Genomic DNA, 27,318 nt, shown 5'->3' on the forward strand with positions numbered 1-27,318 from the left:
GCTGTGAGTGGTGGCGGGCACCTGTAATCCCAGCTACTCAGGAGGCTGAGGCAGTAGAATTGCTTGAACCTGGGAGGCGAATGTTGCAGCGAGCCGAGATCACACCATTACTCCATCTCAAAAAAAAAAAAAAAAAAAAAAAAGAATGAGAGAGCTCAAAGTGGCCTGAGAAGATGCTCCGAACACACTAACACACTAAGTGAAAAGAGGGAGGCGGCAGTGTAGAATCTCCTCTGGGTATCTCAGGCCTCAGTTTCCTCATCTGGAAAGTGGGGGCCACAATGCTACCCGCATGACCCTCAGTGGGCCATTCTTGCTCAAGCACGTTCTGCTTGGAGCTTTCTCAGGCTTTCTCTTGGATTGGGGCGGGCTGCTTTATCCTTTCACGCCTCTGCCAAGGCCATCTGGCTGCTTTGTGAGAGAGAGTCCCCGGAGGTAGGAGGTGTGGCCCGTGAGTTTCCCCACCAGACCCGGTGAGCAGCCCCTGATTCCCACCTGCCCAGTGTAGTTCCCTGGCCCCTTTTCACTCACCCATGCTGTGCGACCTCAGGCAAGTTCTTCAACCTCTCTGTGTCTTAATGTCCTCAACAGTAAGATAAAGACGTGATTAGTATTTACCTCCTAGATTATCATGCGGAGCCGATGAGTCAATGTTTGCAAAGTACTTAGAGCAAGGTCCAATTCAAGGTCTGAGCTCTGGGAGTGTTTGAATACCACGGAATGATATTTAGTCTTTTCAGTGCGGCATTGCAGGAACAAAACAGGATGCAAATTATACATCCATGCTCATTTAGTCTTTTGTCTATTCTGCAAATATTTCCAGAGCACCTAGTGGGTGTCAGGCCCATCCCGGTCTCTGGGGGCCTGGAGATGGATCCTGCCTGGCCCTGCCAGTCGCAGGTGCACAGTGGAGGTTACTGGGTGGACCCCAGTTTGTTGAGTCTTGCGTTGCTGTGAAGCTGAAAGGAAATGCACCACCACACCCAGGTGGTTGTCTTGTAGGGGCAGAATTCTGGGGCATTTTCTTTTCTTTTTCTTCTTTTTTAAAATCTTCCGGTAGTTCCCAAAGAGTCCACTCTGAATGATAAAAGTTACCATTTACGGAGGCCTGGCAACGTTCTGCGCCATCCTGAGCGTGTTCCATGTACTTCCCTCACGGATTCTCCCAGCAGCCCTGACATGGGTGTTATCCCCGATCGATAGAGAGGAAAACTGAGGCGAAGGGCGGCAGGCCAGGATTCAAACCAGGGAGTCCGTCCAGCACTCCAGCTCTTAACCTCGACCGTCTGCCTCTCCACAAACACCAGGACCAAGCACCAAGACCAAAAAAACTGTCCCACAAAGCAACAAACATTGTACTTGGTGGCTCAGGTCCCCTTAGCTTCGTCTTAAAGGTCCTTGTTATGCTTTTTCTGAGTGCCCCAGTGGGGAGTGGTCTTCGTGTTCATGTAAGAGTGCAGGGGTCAGGGGCTGTGTCTTTTCTTCTTGTCCCCTTCCAAGAGGGGATATGTATCCTTGATACTGGAAGGGCCCTCAAGGTCTAGCCCTGTCTCTCTGTCTCCCTTCATGGCACAGCAGCCAAGTACCCATTCTCCTGTCTTTGATTACCTCCAGTGACAGGGAGCTCACTCCTCAACATTTATTTTATTCTGAAGAAAATTCAGGCTCTTAAATAGTTCTTCCTACATAAAATTTTTTAAAAAAGTTTTTACTTCCTCTCAAAGTCACATAAACAAGTCCCCTGCTTTGGGGTCCTGAGGCAGGACCTGGCTAATTCGTCTCTATGTCCCCCTATAGTGAGGAGCACAGGGCCTGCTAGTAGGTACTATAAATGCTGCACCAGGAAGCAAGTGGCTAGGGGGTGGGCTGGTTGGGCCCCCAAAAAGCCTCGGGCTGCAGGTAACCAGGTCAGCAGGTCCTGCGGGACACCAGCTGGGTGAGTGCTGATGGGCACTGTGACCTCAATGGAATGGGTTGCCATAGAAACTGACTTTCCCTATCCCCAGGTTCATTGACGTGTCCCTCAGGAGACTGTGGTAATCCCTTGGGCTGTTGAGCAGGTCTCCCCAGGGTCTCCCCAACCCCACATTCTCAGAGCTGGGTGGTCCCCAGGGAGCATGCAAGCCATATCCCCATTGTGCAGCTGGGTAGCCGGAGGCCCCGTGGACACAGGGGACAGGCTGAAGTTCACACAGGCAGGGGGCATCTCATAGCTGGACTGGGTGCTCAGGGCAAACAGTCTTGCCTGAGGACCCAGCCAGTGGGTGTTTTCCCCACTCATGGGTTCTCAGAGGAAATTCTGGACTAATTCCCAGGCCTTCTGCCTCCCTAGAGAATAATTGGAACCCACCTCCCTGGTGTGTCCAGGATCACACAATATCAATAACAGCTGAGGTGCAGGGTGACCTGCTATGCCCCTAGCACTCTACAGTGCCTCATGCACTTACCACAATGACCCCATCGTTACAGATGGGGAAACAGGGCATAGAGAGAAGTGAAGTCACATGCCTAAGGTCACATAGTTATTTAGGGTTAGAGCCAGGATCTGGACGTGGAGAGCCTAGCTCCAGAGCCACGCTCAGCGCCATGCCATACCCTGCCTCACTCTTGCTTTGAGAGGATTGAAAGAGCTTTGGGAGGGTTGAAGGGTACTTTAGGTCTAGGAGACTCAGCACTGGGCCAGAGCCACAGTCTGATGGACAGTGATTGGAGAGTGGATGCCATTGGGATTTCTCTTTCTAACGACATCCTTAAAACAGTGCTGAGATGTCTGCTTTATCCCTGCTTTGCAGATGAGGACACTGAGGCCCAGAGAGGGGAAGTCACTTGCCTAGGGACACACAGCGGGGAGAGGTGAAGGAGGGCTTCTAGTTCGAGACCCCTGACTTCACACCTGGTGTTTGTGCCAAGACTCCAGGCTGCCTCCCAGGTCCTCTGGGATAGCCCCTGCCTTCTACCAGGTGAGATGATGGCCCTATTCAAGATGGGTGGGGAGACCCAGGCCAGTCTGAGTGGGAGCTGGGACCAGCCAGGGTCCAGGGCCTGCGGATGGGGAAGTGGGAGGCAGAGGGTGGTGGCAGGACTGTGGGTGTCAGGGGGAGTATTCAACTTGGTTTTTTCTGTGTTTCCCTCTCTCTGGAGCTCCCAGGTTTCTGGCTCTAAAGTCCCTTAGCTCTTAAATAGTAATTCATTCGTTCAACTGTTTACTGAGCACCTACTGTGTGCCACACCCCATGCTAGGCACTGGTAGCACAGCAGTGAACAAGATGAACAAAAGCCCATGACAGTAGTCACATAACCACATGAATTCAAACAACAAAAACAAAACAGGACCACATGTTATCAAAGAGAGACAGAAGTCAGGGGGACCCAGTGAAAGGGTTTGGGGGACACTTCCCGAGGAGGGGACTTTTGAGTTGAGAACGGAAGGAAGCACCAGTTACCCCGATGAAGTGGCCAGGCAAGAGCATCTGGGCAGTGGGAATGGTATGCACGAAGGCCCTGTGGCTGGAGTGAGCTGCCAGTCATCTCTGCTTCAAACCTCCCGCTGTACGGCCTTGACTGCCACTTTTAGCACCTTTCCCCAGCATTAGGCAATTCCTGTCAGCCACATATTCATTCAACAAACCCTCAGTGAGCCCCCTCCATGTGCTAGGTGCCCGGGACATAGGCGTGGCTCAGATACTGTCCCTGCCAGGAGGGAGGGAAACAGTGACTCAGGGGGAGGTGGGTGGGTAAGGTCGGGGCTTCTGATTATGAGGCATTTATTCCGTTCCTGGCCCTGGACCGAGGAGGCCTTTTGTGGATGGATGCCATCCTTACGCTCATTTTACAGATGAAGCCATTGAGGTTTTGAGAGGCTAACTCTCCCAAAGAGGCTGATGCCCCCGTCCCCCCCGTTTTTTCTTTTTATTTTTTTTGAGACGGAGGCTTCCTCTGACGCCCAGGCTGGAGTGCAGTGGCAGGATCTGGGCTCACTGCAGCCTCTGCCTCCCCTGTTCAGCGGTTCTCCTGAGTAGCTGGGACTACAGGCGCGTGCTACCATGCCCGGCTAATTTTTGAATTCTTTTTTTAGTAGAGACGGGGTTTCTGCATGTTGGCCAGGCTGGTCTCGAACTCCTGACCTCAAGTGATCCGCCCGCCTCGACCTCCCAAAGTGCTGGAATTACAGGCGTGAGCCACCATGCCGGGCCCTGGTGCCTCTCTTTGGGCCTCGTTTTCCCCATCTGTGGGATGGGTGGGAGGGAGGCCGGCCAAGGGGCCCCGGCAACCCTGCCTGTTCCAGTGTCTCCTCTCTTTCCAGCCAGGACCATGGGCAGCAACAAGAGCAAGCCCAAGGATGCCAGCCAGCGGCGCCGCAGCCTGGAGCCCGCCGAGAACGCGCATGGCGCTGGCGGGGGCGCTTTCCCCGCCTCCCAGACCCCCAGCAAGCCAGCCTCAGCCGACGGCCACCGCGGCCCCAGCGCGGCCTTCGCCCCCGCGGCCGCCGAGCCTAAGCTGTTCGGAGGCTTCAACTCCTCGGACACCGTCACCTCCCCGCAGAGGGCGGGCCCGCTGGCCGGTCAGTGCGCGGGCGGCGCTGGGTCCTCGCCCTCCTGGGGCCACGGCGGGGAGGCGGCGGGGCTGTGTGCCCGGGGTCGCCTCCTCTGCGCAGGCCCTTACTCTAGCCAGGAGAAGCGCCCCTGGGTGACTTGGGTGTGCGGGAGGGCAGTACCCACTGTGAAGCGCTCCGCGCCGCCGCCGCCGCTTTTGGGGTGGAGCAGGCGCAGAGGACGCGGGGTCTGGTGAAGGGAACCTAGTGGGACGCTGAGGCCCAGAGAGAGGGGCGGCGCGGGGACCGGGCCTGAAGCTGCTGCCTGGCGCCCAGGCCTTTTTCGTTGCCCCGGTTCGCCCAGAAATGAGTCGGGACCCGTGGCCCACTTGCGGCGGAGGGGTCGCCCGGGGAACTGGGCACCGGGCGGCCCCGGCTGGGCCCGCGCCAGGATGCGCCCCTGCGCCCTCTGCTGGCGCTCTGCGGTCACCGCAGCCCCGGAGAGGGCCGCTTGGAGAGCCTCCACGCAGACTTCACTCAGACCCGTGCACTCTCCCCACACGCACACGCTGGGCCACACACACGGCTACACCCCTGCCCGGGACACGCACACGTGCAGAGTGGAGACAGGGTCACAGACACCCGCGGACACATCCCCAACGCAGATGTACCCAGATACAAACTCACATACATGCACAGGTGACGTCACACTTGTAGATGAAGACACGCGCATGCCGTCAGACGCGCATTCAAAGACACACGCAAGACACAGACACATGCTCAGCTGGAAGTCACCATCGTGGCCGCCCAGACGACAGATGCACACGGGTGCATCGAGAACATGCGAACACTCAGAGACACACGGACAGGCCTGGACCCCTCAGACGCAGACGCACGCCCGAGAGAGAGAAACAGACCCACAGACACACTATTCATTTGTTCAAGAAGTATATATGGAGCTCCTACTACAGGCTGGGGCTCCTCTGCTGCCCAGGCCCCAGCGGTGCAGACGGAACCCACCTGGGGGAAGGAAGCACAGGGCAGCTTGTGGAGGGTGTTAGAAGTGGTGCTGCGGCCAAGACACAAAACAGGCAGGGAGGGAGGGCTGGGGGATGTGTGGAGGTGGAGGCTGTAGCTTAAAATGGTGGAAGGGGGTACGGGGGCCTTTTTGAGGGGACAGTTACTTGGAGCCAAATCTTCCTGGACACCAGGAGCACCCAGAGTGACACACTTTACGGAGAGAGAGCAAGTCTCCCTGGGGCAGTGTTCTTCATTCACCGCTTTGTTCAGCCTACAGCTCTTTCTTGAGCACCTACTATGTGCCTGGCTCTGGAAACAAAACAAAGATGCTTGTTATTGGGGACTTCTGGTCCTAGAGCAAGACAGGCACCAAACAGATAAGCCGGGACCCAGCACTGCCCAAAGCCCCGGGGGCGGACACGGAGAGGAAGGGATGCTCCCGCTCCCACATGCCCTTGCAGGGATGCGCAGACACACGGATGCAGTGGACACATGCACAGGCCCATCTTCACTGAACCTGACCGTGTCTTCGGGCTGGGCGCTTGTGGTGTGTGGGAGACAAATCCCCACTCCTCCTGGGCACAGGGCCCTCCTGCCCACGCCTTCCCTGGGTGTGGCTCCACCATTCTGACACACCCCACCCCTCTCTGCAGGTGGAGTGACCACCTTTGTGGCCCTCTATGACTATGAGTCTAGGACGGAGACAGACCTGTCCTTCAAGAAAGGCGAGCGGCTCCAGATTGTCAACAACACGTGAGTGCCCCCTTCCCTACTGCCCCTCAGGGCTGGGTGGTGGGACTTCAAAGCGGGCAGGGGCTCATGCAGGATCTGGCATCAGGGCAGCGCAGTGCGGAGCCCAGGGCAGTGCGGAGCCGGGCGCCTGCTGCACTCTCGCCCTGGGCAGCACCTGCTGTCGCTCCCCCAGCCGTGGGGAACTCCTCCCAATCCCTGGCTCTCGCTTGCTCCCTCCAGCCCTCTCTCAGCTTCTCCCTCTCTCTGCTTCTCTCTTGCTGGCCCTTAGGAGGAAGGTGGATGTCAGGTGTGTACATGCTCTGTGGGCGGCGGGCTGGGCAGGGTGCTTTGCGGGGGGTGGGGGCTGCTGTCTGCATGTGCTTCCACTCCCTGCCTGTGATCTCTGGCTCTCTTGGCTGCTCCTCACCTCCCAGCTTCTCCTCTCCCCCCCACCAATTGATTAGGTCCTGGACCTTAACCCCAGGCTGTGATCAGGGTCCCCTCCGTTGCACTCTCCTGCACACCTCCTCCCCATCCACCTTCCTACTCACTCACCCTCCCATTCTGCCCCGTCAGCCCACCCAAGTGTCCGCTGCATGCAGGACCCAGTGCTGTGACTGGGATGGCCTGGGTGGAGAAGGCCTTGGCCACGCCCTCCTGGAGCCAGCATGTGGCCAGGGAGACAGCCCATGGCCCCAGTCCAGGCCAAGAGTCAGGCAGTGGACGAGCCCAGAGTCAGCTCCTGGAGCCCCTGCTGTGGGCCTGTCTCTGGTGATGACCACAGGGATTGGGAGGGTCAAAGGCCTCGAAGGAAAGCCAGTGAAGTTCTCTGGCAGGTGGCAGTGGTGGAAGGGCAGCTTGCGGGAGGGGGCCGGGCTGGAGGGGGCTGACGCCTTCGCGGGTGTGAGAGGCAGGGAGGTTCTAGAGGGCGGAGGAGAATCGATCCCTGGGTGTCCTCGAAGGCCTGGCTAAGGAAGTTGGGGGTTTCCACTGCCCCGAGCGTGTCTGGCTTGCTCATACCCCACTTACTTGCCTTGCGCATGCTTTTCCCTTTGCCTGAAATGCCCTTTCTCCGGTGTCTGCCTGGAGAACTCCTGTTCATGGCTCAAGATCAGTGCAGGACTGCCTTCTCAGGGGGCAAAAGGGAACAGAGGTGCCAGTTGCCATGCCAGTCGTCTCCACCCGTGTCCTCGTATTGACTCCTCTCTGCAGTCTAGCCAGGGTTGAAGTGATCAGGGAGGGGCTGTCTCCATTTTGCAGATGAGGAACTGAGGCTCAGCGATGTGAAGGTCCTTGTCCAAGGTCACACAGCTGCCAAGTAGCAAAGCCAGGACTGGAACTGAAGCAGCAACTTTCTGCCCTCCTCAAGCTGCTCTTGGCGGCGGGGGAGGGGGGGTGCGTGAAGGGGAGGGGCTCTCCCAGCTCCCCCTCCCCCCTTGCATGGCAGAGTCCTGGTGCGAAGCTACAGTTTTCTTATTGTCACCAGCTGCTTGTGTCTGCTTCCCCCCTAAACTGGGAGCTGCTGGAGGGCAGCTCTCTGGTGCACCTCACTTCTGGGTCCCCATAGCACCTGTAACTCAGCACAGTGGCGGGTGCCCAGCAGGTGATGGTGAACAGGATGAATGAACAGCAGTGACAAAGTCACCATTTCTTGTGCTCTCTATGTGAGCCTGCTGAGTGCTTGAAGTCGCGTTATTTTATTTATGCATCACCATAGCCTTGAGAAATGGGAAGTCTTACTTGCACCATTTTACAGATGAGGAAACTGAGGCCCAGAGAGGTGAAATGACTTGCCCAAGGTCACATGGCTAGTAGTGGCAGAGCTGGAAGACTAGGCTGGCCCTCCAACCCATGGTCCTTTCAGAAAGGCTCAGTGGAGGTGCAGCAGAGGCCACAGGCAGGAGGGGCCTGTGCAGGGGAGGGGCGCCAGCGGGATGGCTTTGAAGTCCTGGTGGAGTCTCTACCAAGCGTCTCAGACTGGGTGACAGCTGGGGCAGAGGTGTGGAGGCAGGAAGGGCTTGGATAACTTTGGTTCTGCCTTTTTCACCTGGAGTCAGAGGGCAGCCCCATGCTTGCCTTTTTCCAGCCCTTTCCCTCCACTCTTCTTGCCTTCCAGGGGGGTGCGCTGGGGGAGGTTTGGCCAGGAGGCTGGGGCTGCCAGGAGGCCTGGAAGTGATGGAATCTCATTCAGGGAAGACCCTGGGTAGACTGGGAGATGGAGGTGGGTGGATTGGGAGCCCCTTCTCATATCACAGTGCTCCAATGTTCCTTCACTTAGACGTCAGAGATGGTGGCTGAGCGCGGTGGCTCACAAATGTAATCCCAGCACTTTGGGAGGCTGAGGCAGGAGGATCGCTTGAACCGAGAAGTTTGAGACCAGCCTGGGCAACATAGGGAGATCTGGCCTCTACAAAATATAAAATTAAATTAGCTAGGTGTGGTGGTGCGTGCTGGTGGTCCCAGCTATTCAGGAGCCTGAGGTGGGAGGATCGCTTGAGCCAGGAGTTCAAGGCTGCAGTGAGCCGTGATCATGCTACTGCACTCCAGCCTGAGTGACAGAGCAAGACTGTCTCAAAAAAAAAAAAAAAAAAGAAGTGAAGGAGTGGGGTGTAGGTGGGGGCTGGTATTAGTAGAAGAGGAGAGGGAAAGGGATTTGGGGGCGGGGCTTGGTAGGAGATGGGCCACCTGAATTTAAGGTGTTCGAGTCTCCTACCTCACCCGGGTCCCGCCTGCATGCACATCCTTCCGCCATCAGTGCTCAGGGCCTATTACTGTGTAGTGCCTCCCCCACCCTGTAAGAGTGAGGGACTTTCTGAATCTAGTATGGGGCCCAGGCACGTGTGGGGGCTGAGCTGGCTGTCAGGGCAGTAGAGAGAGAGGAGGAACCTGTCTGTGGATGGGGTCTGGCTAAGTGGGAGTCCTCACAGTAGCAGACCCAGAGACCCCCCGCCATGGATCTTGGTGCCACGTGGCCCTGGGTCCTGGTGTTCTGGGTACCGTGTGGCCCTGGGCATGAGGAAGCCCTCTGGGGCTGAGGTCTGACTGCCTCAAGCTCCCTGACCTGACATCCGAGTCTCAGGAGTCAGGACTCCTCTGGGTCTGATTCTCGGTTGCTCCCTGAACTGCCCCTTCCTCCCACCCAAATTCCAGGAGCTTTCTGGCAGGCGCTTCTGGGCAACAGCGCCTCAACTGGCCTCTGCCTCCTTGCCCTGCTCATGGCGGCAGGGGGCACCTCGGGAGTCCAGAGCCTCGGGGCCCTGCCTTCATGCTCTCCTCCAGAGACCTTTGCTGGCTTCACCCCTGCCTCGCTCCTCCCTCACCCCACAGACCATGTGCCCCAGGCCTCGGGGCTTGGAAACTTGGCCTCCTGCTCACTGCCCGCCCGGCCAGCCTCAGCCGTGGTGCACCAGCTCAGCGGCCATCCCCAGAGCCCTCCCAACCAGTCCCAACAGCCCAAGGGAGCGAACGTCAGTGCCCACGCTGGCACATGTCCTGGGTTCCAAAGCTGCCGTGCCCCTGAGCCACATGCCACCCTGGCTGGAACCCAAGGATTAGGGCCCCAAAAGAGGATCCTGGGGCTCAGAGAGGTGAGGTCAGTTGCTTAAGGGCCACACAGCTGGTGACCAGCAGTTGTGAAAAATCACAGCTCTGGGACTCTTGGCCCCTCTTCTAGCCACGGGTGGGAAGGCAAGGGGTTGGGCAGGAATGCGCGATTCCCTTCCTTCCCTGCTTGCTGCCCGCCTTATGAGGACCAGGCCCCAGGGAAGGTGCTGGATGCAGTAGAACTCCTCACCCTGATGGCTTGATGCCGCTGTGACTGACGACCGTAGCCACCAGAGGCAGGTTTGAGCCTCCCAAGCCCCTGACATGGGAAGATGGGGATTGATACCTCCATTTCACAGGTGGGCAAACTGAGGCTCAGATGATCATCACGGTCATTATCTCAGTTTACTCTGAGCCCAGCTTGACGCTCACTGTTTACACACTTTGCCTGCAAGGGAGATTCTGTGAATATTGTCTCCTTTTTACATATGAGGAAACTAAGACCCAGAGAGGGCAGGGTACTTGCCCAAGGTCACACAGCAAATCTTTATTGGAGACCAGGACTGTGCTGCTTTGGTTTTAAAAAAGGTTTTGGGGAGTAGGAAGGGGCACTGTGGAAATATCGATTTAGTTGTTTCTAGTTTTATTTTTTAGCTAAATCCAGATCTAACAACTGATGCATGTTGTGCTGGGCTCTGATATAGCTTTTTTTTTTTTTTTTTTTTTTGAGACCGAGTCTTGCTCTGTGACCCAGGCTGGAGTGCAGTGGTGCGATCTTGGCTCACTGCAATCTCTGCCTCCTGGGTTCAAGTGATTCTCCTGCCTCAGCTTCCCAAGTAACTGAGATTACAGAGGTACACCACCACGCCCAGCTAATTTTTATATTTTTATTAGAGAAGGGGTTTCGCCATGTTGCCAGGCTGGTCTCGAACTCCTGAGTTCAAGTGATCCAGCTACCTCGGTCTCCCAAAGTGTTGGGATTACAGGCATGAGCCACCGTGCACTGTCTGTTCTGGCATTTTATATCCTGGGAGGGAGACATGGCTAACCCTGCAAATGAGGAAACTGAGACTGGTGAGTGTGGTGTGGAGGGGCCAAGATCACACAGCCAGCAAGTGGTGAGCTGGGATGGTGTCTAGGGCAGTCCAGCACTGGAGCTCATGCCCTCAGACCCCTCTAAATCAGGGGCCAGGCTGAGACTGGATCTTGGGTCCTTCAGTAAAACTGGAGTGCATCTCATCTCTCTCTGTCCCCTGTGAAATGAAACCCCCGGACTGGACCATGAAACCCCAGACTCACAGGTGGGCTGACTCTGGGGAGTGAGAACCCTGCTCACTGAAATCTGGGTAGTGTCGGCTGCGCTCCTCTCGTTGTTGGGCCCTGCTTGGCTGACCTCCGATCATAGGCCTCCTGCCAGCCTTCCACTCTGAGTGGGTGACTGGAGGCTCCCCAGAGGCTGGCCAGCCTGCAGACGGTAGCTTTGTCAAACGGCCTCAATTTTTAGCATCTGGCCTTAGACCTTGGCCCCTTCCCGCTGTGGCCTGTCCTCTGCCCCAGCCCTGCAGCCTCCTCTTTCATCTGCCACTGACTTTCCCAAAGGTCTCAGCCTCTCTGTGGCCTGGGGAGGCCTACTGTGCCTGGCTGTGGACAGTCAGGGGCACTGCTTCCCACTCTTGCTCTGCCGTTGATTGACTGTGTGGCAAATCACTGGCCTGTCTGTGCCTCGTTTTCCCCCAAATGGAGGCTTTGAACTGAAAGATCTCAGAGAGCTGTTTTCTGTGATTTGAGTCCTTGCTTTGTAGCTTTGGGCAAGTCCCTGCACCTCTCTGTCCCTCAGTTTCCCCAACTCTCTAAAGAAAGTGCTGGCCGGGGGTGGTGGCTCACGCCTGTAATCCCAGCACTTTTGGAGGCCGAGGCGGGCAGATCACTTGAGGTCAGGAGTTCGAGACCAGCCTGGCCAACATGGTGAAACCCCGTCTCTACTAAAAATACAAAAAATAGCTGGGCTTGATGGCGCTCGCCTGTAATCCCAGCTACTTGAGAGGCTGAGGCAGGAGAATCGCTTGAACCCAGGAGGTGAAGGTTGCAGTGAGCCGAGATCACGCTGTTGCACTCCAGCCTGGGCGATAAAGCAAGACTCCATCTCAAATAAATAAATAAATAAAGTGCTGGGCTACTCTGGCCTGGGTGCTGTGTGCCCCTGCGCTGATCCCTTGACACTTCTGAGCCACAGTTTCTTCATCTGGGGGCCCTGCCTTCCTCCCTTGCAGGGGGACCTTGAGGGTCAGTGGGAGAGACAAGTGTGGACACCCCGGGTGGGTATACAACAAGGAGGTAGGTGGGGATTTGGGACATCCAAAGGCTTCTTTCCTTGAGGTGGATCTTGCCCCCTTACTCCAGGGTCCTCCCTCCAGTAACCCCACATAGCTTACTTCCCTGCCTGAGTGTGTGTCCAGCCATCACAGAGCCGAAGACAGGCCACACAGCCCCAGTCACACGCCCTCGCCTCACTCCATCAGGAGGGGACACCACACCCTCTGGCTCACTTCTGGCAGAACCCCAGGGTCTCAGGTGCTCACCTGTCCTCCGACAGGTCCCTGGAGAGCTCCCCAAGCTCTGCTCCCTCCTGGCCTCAACTTCTCCATCTTCTATATGGGCTGAAGAATATGGCCAGGGGCAGCTCAGAAGAACTGGGAGCCAGGGATCCAGGTTTAAGTTCAGATTGTGTGACTGTAGGCAAGGGCCTTTCTCTCTCTGGGCCCTGGTGGTGGGTGGGGGCCACTCTGCCTGCAGCGTGTCTTCTCAGGGTCGTGGTGAAGTGCAAAAGTGGCCTTGGATTGAAAAGAGCCTAGCAAGCTGTCAAGCCCTGTTGCACCCTGTAGGGGGCGCTCCTATCTGGGAGTCAGGAGCCCCGGCCTGGCTGTGTGACCTTGAGCAAAGAGGCCTTTGCTTCTCTGGCCTCAGTCTTCCCAGCTGTACAGTGGGAATGAGAGGGGGCTGGACCCTAGTTCCCAGGTCTCCCTGCCCATTGACCTCTCCTCACTCCCTGTGGACCCTGTCCCTGTCCCCTTGGTTGCTTTGGATGTGAGGCCTCTGTGGCTGCCCCCTCGTCCCCTGTCCCCAGCACCGCCTGGCTCTCCCGCTCTCTCCCCTGCTCTTTCTGCCACTCTCCGCCTCTCACCACCCCCATCTCTGCCTCTTCTCTCCTGTTGGGCTCTCGCTCTCTCCTCCCTCCTCTGTGTCTCTGGACCCCCGCTCCAGCCAGACCTGGTTCACATTCAGATGGCTGCAAAGGTACTTCCGCCCCTCCCCGCTCCCACCCAGGCCCAGGGGACCCGACCACGCCGGGAGCTCCTCCTGCCCCATCCCCATCCCCCGCCCCCCCCCCTTTTCCTCACTTTCTCATAGAAGTGCCCTGGGCATCGGGGCTCTGCCACCTCACCCCCTCTGACAGGGCTCACTGTGTGACTTTGGGCAAGTCCCAGCCCCCTCTGGCCTCAGTTTCCCCCTGCAGATGGGTAGGCTGGAGGAGGGGGCCTGTAGTTTTCAACTGAGGAGCCCTTTAGGTGTGACCCGTGATTTGGGACAGAGGCAAGCCTTGCTGTCGTTTGCAGGGTTGGGACCTGGATGGTCACTGGGTCCCAGAAGGGCCCCTGCTTGCCTCCACCCAGGTCTCACCAGCTCCCAGGAGCAGGCTTCCGAATCTCAGAGCATGGGGACACTTTCAAGTCTCACTTGACTTTCTCTCAGGCAGGAATCTCTTCTATTACAACCTTGCTTGCCCGCAGAGACAGGGGGCTCCCTCCCTCCCTCCCAAGGCAGCTCTCCTCATCTTGAGATGTCTTGGTACATCTGAAAGGAAGCGACTTTCTTCCTGTCCCGGGACTCCTCCCCTGTGGATTTGAGCCTCAGATGACTAAGGCCGGTCCTGCCCTGGTCCTAGACAAAGTCCATCTGATCCAGCTTCGGCAAAAAGGCGTCTGGGCCAGGGAGGGGAGGAGTTCCAGGCCAGCTGGACCTGGCATGCTGCGGGGACTCATGCTGGCCCCACCACCTCCCTGGGCCTCCCTCAGCCACTAGAGCCCTGAGCACAGCACCTACGAGGATGGTGGGTGCTGGGCTTGTGGCTGACGGCTCCCTTCTCCTTTTCTCCCTCCTTCTGTCCCTGCTCAGAGAGGGAGACTGGTGGCTGGCCCACTCGCTCAGCACGGGACAGACAGGCTACATTCCCAGCAACTACGTGGCGCCCTCCGACTCCATCCAGGCCGAGGAGTGAGTACTGTCTCTGGCTGCCTCTACCCGTCGTCCCTGGACACTGCCGGTGCAGAGCACCTCTCCTGGGCTGGGGTGGGAGGTCTGGCTGCTCAGCGCCCCAGCCATATCCAGGGAGAAGTGCTGTGAGTGGGCAGAAGCCCGGACAGTCAGCAACATCCTCCGTCCTCCCACTCCCAGGTGGTATTTTGGCAAGATCACCAGACGGGAGTCAGAGCGGTTACTGCTCAATGCGGAGAACCCGAGAGGGACCTTCCTCGTGCGAGAAAGTGAGACCACAAAAGGTACGAGCACTCTCGTTGGCCAATGGATACTGAGTCTTCTGTGAGTGGTTTGAGCTGGGTGTTTCGGAATGAGCAGGAGTTTGGTTTGTGGAGTAGGGAGGGAAGAGCCTTCCAGGTGGAGGTAACGGCAGGATCAAAGTCAGGGAGGTGCATTTGAGGAACGCTGAGTAACCTGCGGTGGCCAGATGTCCAGAGAAAGATGAGGCTTAGCCTCTCTGGCCTCAGTTTTCTCCAATGAAAGATGGGCATAGGTTGTCTGGAGGTTTTTCTGAGTGTCACACAGTAACAGGCTTGTTCCCAGGGTAGGTGCTGCTACAAAGAGCCCCGCTTCTTCCCCTTCCCCAGGGGTCCCTGGGCTGCACTGGATTCTGGAGGCTGGCTTTGCCCTCCCCCAACCGCAGTCCTGATCCCTGCCCCTCTCATGTCCCTCCCCTGAGCCAGAGAATGAAGACCATCCCCTTTCTCTCCAGCCCCTCTGAGAGTGGGTTGCAGGCGCCCATCACCATGGCAACCAAGCGGGGCTGCTTCCTGTGGGCCTGGGGCTCAGCGGGAGATGGGGAGCAGAGCATCTATGTCGAGCTGTGCATTTACGTACAGTTGTGTTGCCGTGTGCGGGTGTGCACGCTGTGTGTACGTCTGGGCGTGTGTGTGTGTGTGTGCATGTGGGGTGGAATTGTCTGTGTGTCGCTGTGTGGGAATGGACTGTTTTGGTTTGTCTGATGCCCGAGGGCCTGGGGAGCGTGTACCTGTATGAGCATGTGGCCACTGGGCACGGGCATGCCTGTATGTGTATGCACATATGGCCAGGGTTGGCTTCAGTCTCAGGCCTGTGGCTTCCACATGCACCAGCCAGGCCGTCAGTAGAAAATCACGGTCGCCCAAGGCAGGTTTTGAGTCCTCGGGTGTGGGTTTGAGCCCCAGCCCTGTCTCTGGCTTGCTGGGTGACCCCAGGCTGGCCACTTCCCTCTCTGGACCTCATTTCTTCTGTACGCTGGGATCGTAACCTCCTCCTGAAGATTGCAAAGGGGAGGTCTGTGGGCTAGGAGGGCTGGGCTTCCCCCATGCCTATGCACTGCCTGGCCAGGCTCCTAGGAAGGCCGTTCCTGGCCACTGGAGCCTCTGCCCTTGCCTCCAGGGCTCAGCCTTGTTCCCTGATGCCATTTGGGCATCTCTTGGCCTCTGGTCCTACCTGGGCCTGCTGGATGGGAGGAAACTTTTCTGGCCAAAAGCTTTTCTAGGCTCAAGAGAAAGAGGGGAGGCACCAGGGCTGGTCCTGCTTGACCCAGGCAGCCTTCAGGCCACACCCAGCCAGTGGTCTCCTGCCCACGACAGCCAGCCTCTGCCAACCACCCCCTCCCGCCTGACCCTGGGCCTGTCTTCAGAAAGGAGGTGTTGGGGGGGACACGGACAGTGCCCCTGTGAGCCGATCCAGAGAGGGAAAGCAGTTAGGCCAGGGCCACACAGCAACAGGGAGCCACTCACAGGCTCCTAGCAAACAGTTATTGAGTGCCTACTGTGTGCCTGGCCCTTTTATATGTGGTGGCATGGAATCTCCCCAGCAGCCCTGGGAGCACCCGCATTGTGCAGAGGAGGAAACTGAGGCCCAGAGAGAGCCAGCAACCCCTCCAAGTTCCATAGCTAGGATGCCCACCTGAGATATGGGGGTCTTGCTGGGGCCAAGGGTGTGTGGCAGAACGTTCCAATCAAGTGTCTCTTGGGTCCCTTGGCCCTACCTCTGTGGCTGCGCTGGGGCTGGCTGTTGAGAGACAGGGTGGGCCGGGGGCCCCGCCTGGGCCTCCCTTCCCTCCAATATCAGGCAGGCACAGAACGGTGTCCAGAGCAGCGCTGAGTGCTGCGGCCTGCGGGGGAGAGGGCGTGGTGGTCACGGCTCCCCTCTGTGCCCCGCAGGTGCCTACTGCCTCTCAGTGTCCGACTTCGACAACGCCAAGGGCCTCAACGTGAAGCACTACAAGATCCGCAAGCTGGACAGCGGCGGCTTCTACATCACCTCCCGCACCCAGTTCAACAGCCTGCAGCAGCTGGTGGCCTACTACTCCAGTGAGCCAGCCTCGGAGGGCGGGCAGGCAGAGCCTCAGCTGCAGACCCTGGGGAGGGGCTTGGGAGCCTAGAAGGGTGGGGTCTTCTGTTATCCTGTGATGCCAGGTTTCCTGCTCCCCTCCCCACTTTCTCCCTCCCCCTTCCCTTCCTCTCTCCTCCGTTTTCCCTACTTTCCTCTGTCTCCTTCTTCTTCCTCTTCTTTCCCCCGACCCCCTCCTCCCAGTCCCCGTCTCTCCCTGCTCCTGCTCTGCAGCTGGCTGGTATGGAGGGGGCTGCCCTGAGGAGCCCAAGAGTGAGCTGGAAGGGAGGGGACGGAGGCTGGTGTCGTTTGTCTATGTAGCCCTAGGACCGGTCTGAACCGGTTGCTGGGAGAGGAGGAGGGGGCGGCCAGATCGATTGCAGCAGAGACGGAGAGAGCGGCAGAGGGAGCTCACGGGGCTTGCGTGCTGGGTGAGGGCTCGGGCGTGGGCGCAGTGCTGTAGCCCACCCACCTGGGCGTCCGGAGCTGACTGCAGTGTCGGGGCCTGTGGGTGCCTGTGGGTGCCTGTGTGCCCGTGTGTCTGTGGCACACGTGGCCTCTGTGTGCAGGTGTTGGTCCACTTCCCACCCCAAGTCTCCTCCTCCTCTCAGCTCGGCCTCCTGACTTCCTCTGGGATCACCCACCACGCTCTTGTCTCTTCGGCCACCGCTGTGTGGCTTATGCTGAACCCCGTTCCCTCAGATCAGAACTCTCCAGGGGCTGTCTTGGAATCTTGGGATAAAGACCCCCACCAGCCCCCGAGTGGTCTAATCCCAGCTGCCTCCCCACCTCCGCCTGGTGCCGCCCTTCCCCCCTGCTCCCTGCAGCTACTTTTGCCTCCGCTTCTTCAGCCCTGCAGCTATTCTTTCCTCAGAGCCTTTGCTCTGGCTGTGCCCCTGCCTGGAGGGCTCTTCCCTGCTTAACTCCTCACCCTCCTGCACATCCAAGCTCAGTTGCTGCTTCCTCCAGGAAGCCTCCCAGGACCCTCCTGCTGTTGCGCGAACAGCTCTCCTCCAGTCACATTCATGTCTGTGGTCCTGGGAGGTGATTAGGGAATTGGGGCTCCTCCCTGGACTCCGAGTTCCTGAGGGTAGATTCCCTGGACTTGTTCCCCGCAGGGTCCCTGGCACCCCCTACTGTCTGCTGAATGACTGACTCAGCAGATGCATAAAGCACTGTGGGCCTGTGTGGGGGTGGGACTGTGTGCACATAGATGTAGATGCCTGGCTTTGAGGGCGCCCTCTGTGTCTCCTGAAATCTGAGTGCATCTGGCATGTAGGGTGACACACACTGAGGGGCAGGGAGAACCCAGGGCAGAAGCCCCCCCTAACTGCTCCTCTTGCCTCCTCCTCAGAACACGCCGATGGCCTGTGCCACCGCCTCACCACTGTGTGCCCCACATCCAAGCCTCAGACTCAGGGCCTGGCCAAGGATGCCTGGGAGATCCCTCGGGAGTCGCTGCGGCTGGAGGTCAAGCTGGGCCAGGGCTGCTTTGGCGAGGTGTGGATGGGTAAGGCCTGGCCCCTGCCCTCGGGAGAGGCATCCATCCCCCACCCCGTGTGGCAGCTCTGGGCTCTGTTGGTCCCTTTGCCTTTAGCTGCCTCTGCTGGACGACGGGGCCCTGTTGTAGATCTGGAGCCCCCCAGTGGTGGCTGGCACCGAGTTGGGATGTGGCCCCCCAAGCGCTGTGCCCCAGACCGTGTAAACCATAGCACCTGATTCCAAGATCCGCACAGGGCTGGGCATTGCACAGACCTGCTGTGTAGGCTGGGCCCGGTGGCCTCACTCGGAGTCTCAGTCTTCCCGACTATGAATGGGACTGGTGACAGTGGGACCTATGGGAGGCTGTGGAGGCCCTGGCCCAGTGCATTGTCCACACACCAGCTGTTAGCCATGGAGAGAGAAGCCTGGCTCGTGGGAGGAGGTGCTGGGAAGCTTAGTTCTGGCATGGTCTGAGCCTGTTAGCGATTTCCTGTCTAACCCTGGAGAAACAGCAAAGCATGAGCACCGTGCAGCCCTGACAAAACCCAGGCCCCTCGTCCACCGGTTGCTTTCTGCTCACACAGAGGGACCGGAGGCCAGGGTGGAGGAGGGACAGCACTTGTAAGCCTGTAAGCCCATGGTGCTAGCGGGGATCACGGTGTGCTGTTTTCAAGGTGGTTTCATCTGAGCCGCATCTCCGCTCAGTCCCACTGCCTCCACTCTCCACCCTCCAGAGTGCTGATGGAGGACAGCAGAGAGGCCTCCTGGGTGGAAGGCACTGCAGGGACAGAGGCCTGGAGGCTGGAGGTCAGGCCGTCTGGAAGGGGGAGGCGTGGGCTTTGAGCTGGTGAGAGGGGAGAGGGGTGAGAAGCCAGGGTGTGAGCACAGCCACAAAGTGAGGACTTGAGCGAAACCTGGGTGAATGCACAGCGTCAGCCATTCTGGTGGCTGCAAAACTCATTTCTGGCTTCGGTGAGTGGTGATGACCCTGGGAAGGGCCTCACTTCCTCCCTGGGTGCTCCAGGTCGACTCATGAAGTGCCACATGCAGGTGGCTTGAGCCAGGAGAGCCACAGAGGTGGGCCTGAGCCCTAACCCTCGGAGAGAGGCCCAGTGACTGGGAGGAATGGGCTCAAGGTCACACAGCAAAGGAACCTTGAGGCCTGCTGGGACAAGAACCTGGATTAAACATGCTGGTCTAGAATACAGCTTCCCCCAGAGCCCCCAGTTAGAAAAGCAGATAGTAGTGAAACGATAACCGCATTACTTACTGAGCCCTCACGGTGGGGCTGGCCCAGTGGTTAAAATCTCATTCAGTCCTCAAACAGCTCCACCAATAGACACTGTGGAATCCCCATTTTCCAGATGAGATAACTGAGGCTTAGATAGGGGAACTGACTCTCCCATTGTCTCTCTGCTGGCTGGAGGTGAAGGTGGGAGTCAGGCTCTGGCCAGCCTAACCCCCAAACCCTCATGCTTAGGACAGTGTCTCACTTTTTGGGATGGGTGGGCTCCAGAGGTGACCTCTTGTTCTGGCAGCAGCCTCCGCAGTCCCTGGGCCAGCTCCACGTCACCCCTGGCCTCCATCAGTACACATTGCATGCTAACACATGAGGCACGTTCAAAGTCCTGCCAGAGGGAACATGACCAACCCAGGAGTGACACCGGTTGAGTTGGAACCTTGGTCCCCTATCTGTCATGCTAATAAGCTGCTTTTAAGGACTTATAGATAGGCTCTCACTCTATCACCCAGGCTGGAGTGCAGTGGCGTGATTTCGGCTCACTGCACCCTCCACCTTCCAGGCTCAAGCCATTCTCCTACCTCAGCCTCCCAAGTACCCAGTATTACAGGCACACACCACTACCGCCTGGCTAATTTTTGTATTTTTAGTGAAGACAGGGTTTCACCATGTTGGCCAGGCTGGTCTTGAACTCCTGACCTCAAATGATCCACACGCCTCAGCTCCCTAAAGTGCTGGGATTACAGGTGTGAGCTACCACGCCCGGCCTGGACATTCTTAATAATCACAGTCCAGGCTGGGCACGGTGGCTCACGCCTGTAATCCCAGCACTTTGGGAGGCCAAGGCGGGTGGTTCGAGACCATCCTGGCTAACACCGTGAAACCCCGTCTCTACTAAAAATACAAAAAAATTAGCCGGGCGTGGTGGCAGGCGCCTATAGCCCCAGCCATTCAGGAGGCTGAGACAGGAGAATGGCGTGAAGCTGGGAGGCGGAGCTTGCAGTGAGCCAAGTTCGTGCCACTGCACTCCAGCCTGGGCGACAGAGCGAGACTCTGTCTCAAAAAATCAATCAATCATCAATCAATCAATCAATCAATCAATCACAGTCCCGACAACAGCTACTGGTTCTTGAGCATTTAATCCTAGTAACAATCCTGTGAGGAGCACCCTGCCATTGTACCCATTGTACAGATGGGGAGACTGAGGCTCAGAAAGGGCCCAGGTTTGACTGGGTTTGTCACATGGCTGTGGAGGCCACAGCTGACACCAACACCCAGGCGAGCAGATCCTGGATCCCTGTGCAGTAGGAGTTGAGGGGCTCCACTGAGGCAGCCTGCATCCCTCCTCAACAGGGACCTGGAACGGCACTACCAGGGTGGCCATCAAAACCCTGAAGCCTGGCACGATGTCTCCAGAGGCCTTCCTGCAGGAGGCCCAGGTCATGAAGAAGCTGAGGCATGAGAAGCTGGTGCAGTTGTATGCTGTGGTTTCGGAGGAGCCCATTTACATCGTCACAGAGTACATGAGCAAGGGTGAGGCCTGGGCGGCCGGGCAGGGACAGGGGGCATGAGCCTCGTTTCCCCTCATGTCTAGAATGGGCATCTTCAAAGATGAAATGCGGTAGAGCCAAATCCTGGGTCTCCTGGGCCGGAGTGCAGTGGTACAGTCGTAGCTCACTTCAGCCTCAACCTTCCAGGCTCAAGCCATCCTCCCATCTCAGCCCCCCGAGTAGCTGGGACCACAGGTGTGTGTCACCAGGCCCAGCTAATTTTTTATTTTTTGTAGAGATGGGACACTATGTTGCCCAGGCTGGTCTCGAACTCTTGGGCTCAAGCAATCCTCCCACCTCCACCTCCCAAAGTGTTGGGATTACAGGTGTGAGCCATAGTAATTTTTAAACTAATTAGTTAGTTTTCAAAATTCCACTTTTTGGAGGTATAGTTTACATATGATAAAATATACCCCTTTTAAGTGTTCAGTTCAGTGAGTTTTAACAAGTGGATTTACTGTGTACCCCTAACCATAATGAAATTATGTAACATCTCCATCACCCAGACAGTTCCTTGTGCCCTTTGCGGACACTACCGTCCAGCCCCAAACCCATGCACCCACTGATCTGCTTTCTGTCATTATAGATTTGTTTTGTTTATTCTAGAATTTATTACATGGAATCTTTTACATCTGGGATGCATCCTTTTTTTACTTTTTTAATTTTAATTTTTTAATTTTTGAGATGAGGTCTCGCTATGTTGCCCAGGCTAGAGTGCAGTGGTGTGATCATAGCTCACTGCAGCCTTGATCTCCCAGGCTTAATTGATCTTCCCATCTCAGCCTCTCAAGTAGCTGGGACTACAGGTGCACACCACCCTGCCCAGCTACTTTTTTTTTTTGGTATTTTTTGTACAGACAGAGTCTTACTGTGTAGCTCAGGCTGGTCTCAAACTACTGGGCTCAAGTGATCTTCCCGCCTCGGCCTCCCACAGTGCTGGGATTGCAGGCAGGAGCCACCACGCTCGGCCTGAAATGCATCCCTGTTGTGTCTCCCAGCGGTTTGTTCCTGTTGTCGCTGAGCAGGACTCTGCTGTCTGCATTAGTACAGTTTCCCTGTTCACCTGGAGGTGGACTTCTGGTTGTTTCCCGTCCTGCTTGCCTTTTGAGTGAGAAGCACTGAGTGAGGCCTTGCTGTGCTGGTTAAAGCAAGGCCAGCCACCTGGGAGGACGGGTTTTGGGAATCACTGCATCCTGGCAGAGGGACAGGGCAGGAGCTGGAGCTGGATCTCTCTCTGCCCAGGGAGTTTGCTGGACTTTCTCAAGGGGGAGACGGGCAAGTACCTGCGGCTGCCTCAGCTGGTGGACATGGCTGCTCAGGTGAGTCAGCCCTTCCCGCCTCCCCACACCCTTGGTCCTCAAGCACCCAGTCCCATCTGGTGCAGCCATTTCTGGCCTCTTGAGTGCCCCCTCCAAGAAGCCTACCTTGATTGCCTCCACACTCATTGATCTTGCTGCACGTATTTACCAGGTCTGCTTACAGGTGCCCTGAGTGGTGATTCTGGGCAACAGAAAGCCCTTACCTGGGCATCGGGGGTCACTGACTTACTGTGGGACCTCGGGCCTCAGTTGTCGTCTGTATAAAGGTCATGTAGCGCTCAGCAGACATGTGTTCGTGCTGGCTGCAGGCAGTGCTCAACAAGTGTTTTTTTTCATTTAATCCTCATCACGACTGGGAGTGACGAGGATTGGCTGTTATTCCCACTGGACGGATGAGAAAACAGGCTCAGAGAGACTTGGGCAGCAGGCAGGACCTGACACTCATCTGTGTCTGGGTCCGCTGGGGCCTCTTTCTATGGTCACCTCGCTTTCCTGGCTGCATCTAATCTTGTGCCTCCCTTTGACCTTTGCCCTCTACGCTCTGCCCTGTGCTCCCTATTCCCGCAGAGCATTGCTCCTGCTTTCGATGCCAACAGCATTTACTGTGAACTGACCTCACTTGCCTGAAGAAGTGTGGGGACGGTGGGGAAGGGGTGGTTGGCTTTCCAGCCCCGGGGTGCTATGTGGCCCTGGGAGGGCATGGGTGGCACCTGAGCTGGGCTCCCGCGGTTCCACCTGCAGATCGCCTCAGGCATGGCATACGTGGAGCGGATGAACTACGTCCACCGGGATCTTCGTGCAGCCAACATCCTGGTGGGAGAGAACCTGGTGTGCAAAGTGGCCGACTTCGGGCTGGCTCGGCTCATCGAAGACAATGAGTACACAGCCCGGCAAGGTGAGCAGGGACTGTGTGGTATGCTGCGCTTGGCCTGGGACAGGTCACGTCCCGCTCCGAGTCTGTTTCCTCATCTGTCATTCCTCATGGTGCTTATCTACCAGAGTGGTTGTGACAGGAGGTCAGAGCTGCCCCGACCTTTCTCGTTCCTGCAGGTGCCAAATTTCCCATCAAGTGGACAGCTCCGGAAGCTGCCCTGTATGGCCGCTTCACCATCAAGTCGGACGTGTGGTCCTTTGGGATCCTGCTGACTGAGCTCACCACAAAGGGACGGGTGCCCTACCCTGGTAAGAAGGTCCTCATGGCCCGTCTCTAGTTCCCGAACCTGTCTGCCTGGGTGGCCTTGGGCAAGTCATGACTCCTGCTGGGCCCGTTTCCCCATCCGTACAACAAAGAAGTTGAGCATCTGATGTTAGGCTCTCCCGATGGTCCATGCTCTCAGCTTCGGGGACAGGACCTACCTATGGTCACACTCAACCTGTCCTAGGCAGGAAGCCCTCGCTGTCCTCCCCATCAGCTTCCCCCACCCCACTTTCCTCACTGGAGCCGGGCTCCCCATGCCTTGCTCTGCCCACAGGGATGGTGAACCGCGAGGTGCTGGACCAGGTGGAGCGGGGCTACCGGATGCCCTGCCCACCGGAGTGTCCCGAGTCCCTGCACGACCTCATGTGCCAGTGCTGGCGGAAGGAGCCTGAGGAGCGGCCCACCTTCGAGTACCTGCAGGCCTTCCTGGAGGACTACTTCACGTCCACCGAGCCCCAGTACCAGCCCGGGGAGAACCTCTAGGTGCAGGCGGGCCCAGACCGGCTTCTCGGCTTGGATTCTGGGCTGGGTGGCCCCTGTCTCGGGGCTTGCCCCGCTCTGCCTGCCTGCTGTTGGTCCTCTCTCTGTGGGGCTGAATTGTCAGGGGCGAGGCCCCTCCCTCTTTGGTGGCATGGAAGGGGCTTCTGGACCTAGGGTGGCCCGAGAGGGCGGCAGGCGTGCGAGACCAGCACAGTGACTCTGTCCGGCTCCTGCTGTAGCCGCACGCTCCTCCCCGCACTCCCTCCTGGAGCTCTGTGGGTCTCTGGAAGAAAAATCGGGAGAAGGGCTGGGTCCGGGGCTGAGGGTGCCCTTTTCCAGCCTCAGCCTACTCCACTCACTGAACTCCTTCCCCACTTCTGTGCCACCGCCGGTCTATGTTGAGAGCTGGCCAAAGAGCCTTTCCAAAGAGGGCCCTGGCCCTGCCTGCCTGCCACCCTGCCCCTCGCCATCCGTTCTGGAAACACCTGTAGGCGGAGGCTGCTGAGACAGACCCTCTGCCGCTGCTCCCAGGCTGGGCAGCACGAGGCCTCGCCTGACCTGATGATGGTGGGTGGGTGGGATGAGTACCCCCTCAAACCCTGCCCTCCTTAGACCTGATGGACCCTTTGAGATCATCACTTCCTTGCCCCCATTTCACCCGTGGGGAGGCAGTCGAGAGAGGGGATGTGACATGCCCAAGGCCACGGAGCAGTTCAGAGTGGAGGTGGGCTTGGAACCTGGTGCTCCCTCTGTCTTCCTCAGGAACCAACAGTTCGTCGGAGGAATCACGGAAAGACTGGGACAGTCCAGGAGACAAGGGGTCTGAGGATGCATTCGAGACGGCAGATTCCCACTGCCGCTGCCCGCTCAGCCCAGCTGTCGGGAACAGCATGGAGGCAGATGTGGGGCTGAGCTGGGAATCAGGGTGAAAGGTGCAAGTGTGGAGAGAGAGGCTTCAATCAGCTTGTGGGTGATTTTTGACCTTCAGAGCCAGCCGGCCATGAAAGGGAGTGAGCCCCGGGGCTCTGGAGGCAATCAAACATAGAAGAGCCAAGAGTCCAGGAGGCCCTGGTCCTGGCCTCCTTCCCCGTACTTTGTCCTGTGGCATTTCAATTCCTGGCCCTGTTCTCCTCCCCAAGTTGGCACCCTTTAACTCATGAGGAGAGAAAAGAGTGCCTAGGCAGGGGTGAAAGAGGACGTGTTACCCACTGCCATGCACCAGGACTGGCTGTGTAACCTTGGGTGGCCCCTGCTTTCTCTCTGGGCTGCAGCGTCTGCCCCACATGTGGCCATGGCCTCTGCAACTGCTCAGCTCCAGTCCAGGCCCTGTGGCAGGACATCCATGGTGAGCCCAGCCCTGGGACGTCAGGAGACTGGGCTCTGGCTCTGTTCAGCCTTAGGGTGTGTGGTAGATTCTCCCTGGGCCTCAGTGTGCCCATGTGTAAAGGGGCAGCTGACAGTTTGTGGCATCTTGCCAAGGGTCCCTGTGTGTGTGTGCGTGTGCATGTGTGTGTGTCTCCATGTGCGTCCATATTTAACATGTAAAAATGCCCCCCCTGCTCCGTCCCCCAAACATGTACATTTCACCATGGCCCCCTCGTCATAGCAATAACATTCCCACTGCCAAGGGTTCTTGAGCCAGCCAGGCCCTGCCAGTGGGGAAGGAGGTCAAGCAGTGCCTGCCTATGAAATTTCAACTTTTCCTTTCGTACATGTTTATTACCCAAGTCTTCTCCCGTCCATTCCAGTCAAATCTGGGCTCACTCACCCCAGCGAGCTCTCAAATCCCTCTCCAACTGCCTAAGGCCCTTTGTGTAAGGTGTCTTAATACTGTCCTTTTTTTTTTTTTTTTTTTTTAACAGTGTTTTGTAGATTTCAGATGACTATGCAGAGGCCTGGGGGACCCCTGACTCTGGGCCGGGTCTGGGGGTCCCAAATTCCAAGGCCCAGACATGGGGGGGTGGGGGTATCCAGAATTGGTTGTAAATACTTTGCATATTGTCTGATTAAACACAAGCAGACCTCAGAATTTGATCAACAGTTTATTGAACATCTACTGTGTGCTGGAGAGCGAGATGGGGTGGAATATGCGAGAATAAACTGCCCCTCGAGGGGTCTTTGGGCAGTACTAGTTGCTGGAGGGCTTCAGGCCAAGGCAGGGGTGACATGATCAGACTGGAGACAGCTACGGCAGAATGTGGCTGTTTGTGCACATCTGCTCCTGTGTTTGGGGGTGAGCACCTGGGAGAAGGACAAGGCACATCACAGGACTTCCCCGAGCATGACAAGTTCAGGACTCAAATGTCCGTGGTGGATGGTAGCAGTGATACTGGGGAGTGGGTGGGGCTGTCAGGCCTGCCTAGAGGAGATCACAAATACACGACGAGAATGCCACTGTGTGTGCTCTTCACGTGTTTCCTAGGAGTGCAGGGCAGGGGTGCTGGATCGATCCACAAAAGTCCTGAAAATGCTGAAGAAACACCCAAAGACCCTTCCCCTCCTCCCTCCTTCCCCACCACCAAAGCACGCAGTCTCGAAGGTTGATTTGCAACCGTCTATACGAACACATTTATTTTACACAAATATACATCACATCACACACCTGTACACTGGAGTCAACTCTGGCTGCAACATCGCTTAATTAAAAACGAATTTCAACAAATCATAGTGTCCGGGTCAGGGTGGCATCTGGAGATCACAGGGGTGTGTGTGTGGATGTGCGTGTCTCGGGAGTAGAGATGATCTGGATGTGAGGTTGTGGCAGGTGTTCTCTGCTTGCTGGTGGGAGCGTACCTGGATGCGTGTGCCTTTCTGTTCATGGGAGTATGTGCGTGGGCTCTGTTCGCAGACATGGTGTTTGGATGTTTGTGTGTGAGCAGCTGTCTAGGTGGTCTGTGAGCCTGGGCTCATGGAGATGTGTCCCAGATGTGTGTGCTTGGGCATTAACAGGATGAGGTGAGCCAGTCCGCTTGCTCTGGCTGTGTGTGTACTGTGTGAACACAGATCCACGGGGTTCATGAGCCTGTGGGCTCCTGGGGTGTGTGGGCACCGAGGTGTGCAGCTGGGTTCACGTGGATGTGGGTGGGGACAGCATGCATGCCCGTGTGGACCCGTGTGAGCTTGGGCTCGCACCCGCAGCGCTGGCCACTCCCGGTGGGACCCACGTGTGCCCGGGGGCGCAGGGCCACGTGCGAGCACGCCGGGGACAAAGCTCTCGCCCGTGCTGCCGCGGCAGGTCAGGAGTGCGCATGCGCGGCGTGGCAGGTTCCAACCCCAACCCCCCGCGCCGGCACAGGCGGGACCCGCCACGGCGGGGCCTCTCTCCTCTTCCTTGTCCGTCTGAGCCTTTCTCTGTCTTCCTCTCTCTTGTCTGTCAGTGCCTCTTCAGCCCTCTCTGGTCTTACATCAATTTCCTGTTTCTTCTTTTTTAAGTTTTAAAAATTTCAATAGCTTTTGGGGTTACAAGTGGTTTTTGGTTACATGGATAAATTATATATGGGTGAATTTTGTAGTATGCTCGTCATCCGAGTAGCGTACGTTGTACCTAATATGTAGGTTTTTAAAATCCCACACCTCACCTTCCTTGCTTT

General features: G+C 57.3%; 1 protein-coding gene across 13 annotated transcripts in view; it reads left to right on the forward strand.

Moving 5' to 3' along the window:
• The window catches only part of SRC (SRC proto-oncogene, non-receptor tyrosine kinase), a 103,784-nt gene extending 77,394 nt beyond the window's left edge, over positions 1-26,390 (forward strand). For 8 of the 13 annotated variants that reach the window (XM_031656746.1, XM_017944823.3, XM_017944828.2 and 5 more), the window contains 14 exons: positions 2,793-2,960; positions 4,304-4,561; positions 6,205-6,304; positions 6,573-6,590; positions 13,088-13,120; positions 14,000-14,098; positions 14,279-14,382; positions 16,291-16,440; positions 17,814-17,969; positions 20,535-20,714; positions 21,974-22,050; positions 22,792-22,945; positions 23,101-23,232; positions 23,523-26,390. In XM_031656746.1, coding sequence (XP_031512606.1) covers positions 4,312-4,561; positions 6,205-6,304; positions 6,573-6,590; positions 13,088-13,120; positions 14,000-14,098; positions 14,279-14,382; positions 16,291-16,440; positions 17,814-17,969; positions 20,535-20,714; positions 21,974-22,050; positions 22,792-22,945; positions 23,101-23,232; positions 23,523-23,731 — 1,662 coding nt within the window. In that variant the 5' untranslated portion in view covers positions 2,793-2,960; positions 4,304-4,311 and the 3' untranslated portion in view covers positions 23,732-26,390. Of the gene's footprint in view, positions 1-152; positions 2,037-2,792; positions 2,961-4,285; positions 4,562-4,637; positions 6,099-6,204; positions 6,305-6,572; positions 6,591-13,087; positions 13,121-13,999; positions 14,099-14,278; positions 14,383-16,290; positions 16,441-17,813; positions 17,970-20,534; positions 20,715-21,973; positions 22,051-22,791; positions 22,946-23,100; positions 23,233-23,522 lie in introns of those variants that run through there. The other 5 variants (XM_031656748.1, XM_017944826.3, XM_009216150.3 and 2 more) reach the window with 5 other exon arrangements.
• Positions 26,391-27,318: the final 928 nt, after the last annotated feature.

Source organism: Papio anubis, chromosome 16, assembly GCF_008728515.1.
Source record: "Papio anubis isolate 15944 chromosome 16, Panubis1.0, whole genome shotgun sequence".
NCBI lineage: Eukaryota > Metazoa > Chordata > Mammalia > Primates > Cercopithecidae > Papio > Papio anubis.